The sequence below is a fragment of the Dryas octopetala genome, chromosome 2 (assembly GCF_963921425.1).
Source record: "Dryas octopetala chromosome 2, drDryOcto1.1, whole genome shotgun sequence".
Taxonomy (NCBI): Eukaryota; Viridiplantae; Streptophyta; class Magnoliopsida; order Rosales; family Rosaceae; genus Dryas; species Dryas octopetala.
In genome coordinates, this window is record NC_141367.1 from 18,533,756 (window position 1) to 18,540,265 (window position 6,510).

Genomic DNA, 6,510 nt, shown 5'->3' on the forward strand with positions numbered 1-6,510 from the left:
CTGTTTTTCACGTACAGTGACTGTTACTTAAGTCACAGTTGCTACAGTGGGTCATTTCGGGTTTTGCCTTTTAAGCCCAATTCTTTGAAAGCCCATATTCTGTTTAGTATTAGACATGCATGTGCACAACACATGACTTGGTTCCCCCAATGTTTTCAAATAATTTAAATCAGATCTGATTCATCTTTCCCATTTACGCACACACACTATTCATCATCTTCTTCATTCTGATTTTTAAATGCAAAATTCCTTTTGACAGCTGCTTATTTCTATCCTTAGTAAATACTAGGATACCCCTCTAGGACAAAGGGAATATGCCCTTAATCCGTCTCTTGTAGACAGCCATTGATTGGCTTCCACGTGGCATGGGCGAACATGCTTCTTGCGTGAGTGTGTACGGGCATAAGGGGGGCTGGCTGGTCAGATCTTTGGTGGGTTGATGAGCTATTTTGGTGTGTGCATTCTTGGGGTTTTCACGTCTGGGTATTTTCCATGTGAAGTGCTCATCTTCATTATTTTCAGAAAATGGTCTTTAATTCTTGAAAAATCACAAAGAGATTTTCTGAACTTGTTTTTGTTAAATCTAAAATTATATATGGGTTTGAGTGCTTAAATGTCTTCATACATTCTTCAAACACATTTATTTTAGATTTAAGTTGAAGGATTCAATATTGATCTTTTCATGCCGATAGCTTGAGAAGGTTGATCCTTGTTTGTGAATCCTACATTTGCATATCATGTTCATGCATTGATGAAACCACTGAGCTTGGTGCGAATTGGTGCCATGGGTTGATGAGCTTGGAGTGGAGCTGCCTTCTTCATGAATGACCGATTGCCTTGCTAATGGAAGTTGCACAAAGGGGTAAGATAGCTGCCACTTAGTCTAGGACTTAGTGATTGAGCTTGTGTGCTGAGTGCCCTCTTTTGTATTGAACTTCTGATTTATTGGATTGCCTGGTCAGCTGGATAGATCCCCAGTTTTTACCCTTTGTGGTTTTTCTGGGTAAACATCTTGTGTGCATTTGTCTTCCTTGTTTGTGTTGTTATGATTACTGATTCACTCAACATTTAAACACAAATCGGTACTGTAGCTATTTGCTGGAAATTGATATATGCCTTATTTAATTGTCTAGCCAATCACACACTACTGTAGTTGTGGATAACACTGGGATGCCTACTGTGATGGATCCTCTGAGTGTATAGGATGTCACTTGATCCTTGGTGTGTTTGATTTGTGTTGTTTACTGAAGTGATTTTTGGTTTTTAGAAGTCAATGTGGAGTTTCATATTTTTGTTACTGGACTGTCTGAGTTGTGTTTGGTTGACTAGTTCGTGAGTGATCACATAAACCAAAAATTGGGGTCCGATCACTGAAAGTGAAATTAATCAAGTTAATTGAGTGAATAGACCACCTAAATTAAACTTTCACATTTTCAATAAATAATTAATAAGAGTTTGTCTTTTTGTTGGTTTATTTATTATTGTTTTTTTTTTTTTGAGTTTTTTAGTTGTTGGAATTTGCGACAACATGATCCACTTTATAGTTGCCATGACAAGATTCTTTTTATTGGTCGATAACTAGATTGAAAATAGCTATAGATTTTAACTTTATGCTATTTGAGAAAAGTGAGGTCCATATATATGGAGTGTTGTTGTTTTGCCTGAAATTTTTCCAAGCAAATAGCACTAAACTTTGGGCTTTCTGTTTGATTCATTCCAGTTGATGACAATTAACAATTAATTAATAGTTGAAATCTTCATGCAGATCCAAAATTAAGGTATGGATCATGTAGTAGCTAATTGTGAATTTGTGGATATATAAGCCTCGAATTCGATGGCTGTTTTAATATATAGGAACAAACTACCAAGGGAGAGAAACGAAGAGAGATCGAGTGCACCAAAAAGAAAGCGATCACACTTTTGTTTTTCTTTCTCTAAAAAAAAAATCAACAAAAAGCCCATGTCGTTTTAATCGTGATCAAGGACGAATCCATGATTTAGAACTTGGGGGGCTAAAAAAAACCTTAATTGCATGTATGCATAAATTTTATTAATTAATAAAAAAAAATATACCTAGTCATGGAGGACATAGTGAGACTGGAACTAAAGTCCATGTACCTAGCTTGTTTCATGAGAGCTTCAATCTCCTTATTCATAGCAGATTGGGGAGGAGATCTTGATGGCAAGAGGTCAACAACAAGACATGTAGTTTTTCTTAGCGATCGATAATCCCATCTCCTAGTGCTCTAAGAGGCAACCAACAGTGTCAAGGTCCTCTACAGAAGCTGAGTACAGGGCAATGGTTTACACAGCAGCTGAGTTAGCTTGGATTAGACAGTGCACTATTGTGTGATATGCATTTGTTTCTGGCATCTCTACCTGTGATGCATTGTGATAATGTATCAACTATGGCCCTTTCTACTAATCCTAATTTATCACTTCAAAGCCAAACATATAGAAATCAATTACCATTTTGTTAGAGAGAGAGAGAGTAGCTCGAGGAGATTTGAGGCTTGAGTTCATTTCCAGCAATGAACAGCTAGCTGATGTACTAAGGCTCTTCATTCTTCTCAACTTAGATTTTTAAGGTCCAATCTCATGCTTGACCCCAAGCATGAGCTTGAAGGAGGGTGTTGACTAATGTCGACTCAGCCTAGTTAATTAGTTTAGACAGCTAAGCTTGTTTAGCTGTGAAGTTAGTTAAGCAAGATTAGCTTTGCCGCCTCTGTTAATTGTGAGAATGTGGAGTGTTATCCCACATTGGAAAAGTATAACCTTGCATAGTGGCTTATAAGAGTTTGAGCTACTCTTCCCATTGCCAATTGATTTTGAGATGAATGTCTAGATTCCTTCATAGTATCAGAGAGAGCAAATATGTTACTATCAAACAATAACAATATCTTATTGTCACTGTCAGACAGTAGCAATAGGTGATTGTTCATCATCTTGATTTAACATGTTATGGAATGAAAAATATCTAAATTATGATTTTTTTTAGTAGTTTGTGTACCAATTGGCATTGAAATGAAGAAAAAAAATTGAAGAAGAAAGAAAAAAATTGCATTAAACAAAATTGCATTTCAAAAAATGTTGTAGCACGCTATAGTATCATCGTTATTGTAACTCCAGATTTTTTAAAAGTGGGTCGGGTGGAATAGTCATTGTAGTTTGTGGGCTTTTTAAAAATAAGATCGAAGACCAACATTTTGGACAACACATTTTAAAAAGACCAATAAACTAATTAAGAAATAAACGAAAAAAAAATATAAACAATTAGGGCTGGAAATCCCCTACAAATTTATATTTCTTCCATTAAAACCCACTTTTTTTTTTTCATGGTTGCCAGCTCACCAACTTTCCACACACACATATATATATTTCCTAATCAGCGTTTTTTTAAAATTCAAATATTGTAAATCTATTTTTTGTGCCTTCAACCCTATATATGTCACCCTATTATTCGACTCTTTATTGTTGTAACTAAAATCAACCGAAAACCCATGTCGTTTCAATCGTGATTAACCTTTCTTAAAATAAAATCAATCCATGATTGCATAGTCGATGCATGTAAGTTTCATTTGTATCACAATCTCCCCTCTTTTATGCCTTAATGTTCACCAAGAGAAGAGCCACACATATTAAACATGGACAACCTTTTGATGTAAGACATAACCATGCATTTACCTACCTATGAATCCACACTAGCTCGTTGTGCATAGGGTAATATCATTTCTTTCATCACACCCCAAGTTTTCCTCGATCGTATCGAGTCCCACATCCGTTATGTACATACGGATGGATACGGACTATTACAAGGGGCCTCATTATCAACTACTCCTGTTCGGGTTTCGTGCCGAAGTGGCAAGTGCATTGCTGACTACTGAGTGACAATATGGTGAATTGGTGATCCGACCTTTGGTCTTAACAAGCACCCCATGGACCAAAGCAAAATTAACATACAACTAAATGAGAGAGAGAGAGATACATATATATATACATAATTTTTCTTCAAAATTTGCGGATGTCGAGTGTGTGCCAACATGTGGTAGACAGTGTGTCAACATAGATGATGTGCTGCAGCAAGTTTTGGAATTTCGTGTCAACATATTGTTTACCCCATGTCGACACTGTGTCGACATCTGCAAATTTTGAAAAATGCGGATATCTTCTCTAAAGAAGGACTATATATATACTGGTAGCTTCCAATAGGGATCCCTCATTAGTGTTAAATGAGAGATCCCTTATAGGGTCCACACGAGTCGTTTTTTGTCGATTTGAACCGTTCACTTTTTACATCTCCATTGATAAATTATTCATGCAAAAAATTAATCAAATCGAATACCGTTAACACATAGACGAACTTGTTGTTCTTCTATAAACACCTAAACTTTGACCGCTTAACAAACGGATAAACTGTTTCCGATTTAGCTAATTTTTTTTAAAGGATGATCTATTAATGAAGATGTAAAAAATGAACGGTTCGGAACGACACAAAAAACATGGATATATAAATAAAAACAAAGATCCCATGTCTGATGTCTCAAATTGAGTTTGTTTGCTCACCCCATAAAACATCAATAAATCAGAGCGTACCACTTGAATAATACCAACACAATCTCTAGATAATTTATGCACTGCACTTACTACAGGCATACAAATTCAATGGTTGAAGGCACTTTTACTTTTAGGTGTTGCATAGCATGGTCTCTTGCTTCCACCTCCTCTTTGACTTGTTCAATTCCCCTATACATTCCATCAGGCCAACACCAACGCCGGACAGGATCAATAACAATTTTCTCCAGTGCAGCAATACTCTTTATTAGGAACATGACATGTTGAACGACAGATGGACGAGCGCGGTACCCTACTATTTCTACTACCTTGATGTAATTATGGTGGCATTTGGAAACCCTCTCTAGTTCACTTTTCTTAAACGGTATACTACTCAACTCCACCTGCATCACCAAGGAAACAATTTACTGTATACGCAACAAGAACCGCAAGGACCATTTAAGTCTATTTAGCATGTTTTTTCAATCCCCCGCAGAAAAATTTAACCTTTTAATTTTCTGTTTGGACTTTTCTTTCTTCAAAATTGGTAATAGAACAAATAGAAGATGAACAAAATCCCCTAAAGTGCTCACTAAAATACCAAGTTTTACCAATGTAATGTACTAAGTACGAATACATACCTTCAACACAAGTTTCTGCAAGTAAGGAGATGCTTTCAGGAAAGAAGCTAAATGACGATGATCCTCAAGATAATTTGCTTGAACTATTAATTCCAAATGCTTGAGATTTGCTAATATAGGAAATACATAATTCTGATTGTAGACCTGCAAAGCCAAACATGGAGTAAGGAACCACATGATCCAAAAAGAAGAAAAGAAAACCAGCACATCATAACATATACTAACCGCTAAATCAATATCCACCGTGAGAATCTCTAGCTGAGAAAGACAGCATGAAAGTTGGGTAAAGGGAAGCTCTATGGATTTATGCCAGAAGATACAGTCAACAGGCATCTCAGAAATGGATACCTCCACAAGCAACGGTACATTACTGAGAAGCAGGTTTATAGCCATTCCCTCATAAATAAATGAAACAAGATTTACATCACAAATCTCAATGCTTTTGACGTCGTAACAACATATTATAGCTAGATACTTCAACGCAACCGAGGGTCCGACAACTCTTAAACTAACCAAACTTTCGGTAGCACAATTCACTGATAATCGTTCAAGAACTGGACAGTTAGACAAGAAGTACTCGAGAACTTCTCCAGTCACACCAACTTGTCGGAAATGAAGAACTTTGAGGAACTTAAATCCAATATTGTATCCACAAGAGTGTAGACTTGGAATTTCCGGATCCAAGTGCTTTGGCTTCAAAGCAGACTCTTTCTCGAGGCCTAATAATTCTTGGGAAAATGGATAAGGATCATCACTTTCTATACGAAACTCCAACTCAAGTATTTGAACTCTCTTATTCATTGCAAATTGAATCCACTTATCAATGGAGCTTTTAAAAACACAATCTACATCAAAGCAAACCCTGAATCGTTTGATGGTTGTGCCAGCTGTATGCTGTTCCACCACACGATTTACCCAATTGACGTATCTATGTCTTTCCTGGTTTCTTAGTTCTGGTGTGAGTTTATAGAAGCTGGAATAAGTATTACCAACATCAAATCTAGCATCAAAGTTGAGATTCATGGTAGACACCCACACATACTGCCATCGCCTAGAAAGGATACTAGTAGCTGCGGCTTCCTTTAGTGGCAAGAGAAACAATATACTAACAACAAGTTCATCAGGCAACTGACTGATTCGGTCCACCAAGTAGTACTCACCCTTATTTTTTCCCAAGTTGTTATTTGTTTTTCTTTTTGCTCCGCGTCTCCTTCCCAAGTTGTACTGAGACTTCATCTAATTATACATGAATTGACCAACGAAACAAAAAAACAATGAAAGAGCAAAACATAGAAAGATCGAGTAAAGAGGGAGGATA

General features: G+C 36.6%; 1 protein-coding gene across 1 annotated transcript; it reads right to left on the reverse strand.

The window, feature by feature from the left end:
• Positions 1-4,567: 4,567 nt before the first annotated feature.
• LOC147293695 (uncharacterized) lies at positions 4,568-6,288 on the reverse strand. Its single transcript, XM_086233666.1, has 3 exons — positions 5,418-6,288; positions 5,193-5,336; positions 4,568-4,955 (listed from the first exon to the last, which is right to left on the reverse strand). The coding sequence occupies exons 1-3, from the start codon at positions 6,213-6,215 to the stop codon at positions 4,644-4,646; spliced, it is 1,254 nt and encodes a 417-aa protein (XP_086089792.1). The 5' UTR covers positions 6,216-6,288; the 3' UTR covers positions 4,568-4,643.
• Between the last annotated feature and the right edge of the window lie 222 nt (positions 6,289-6,510).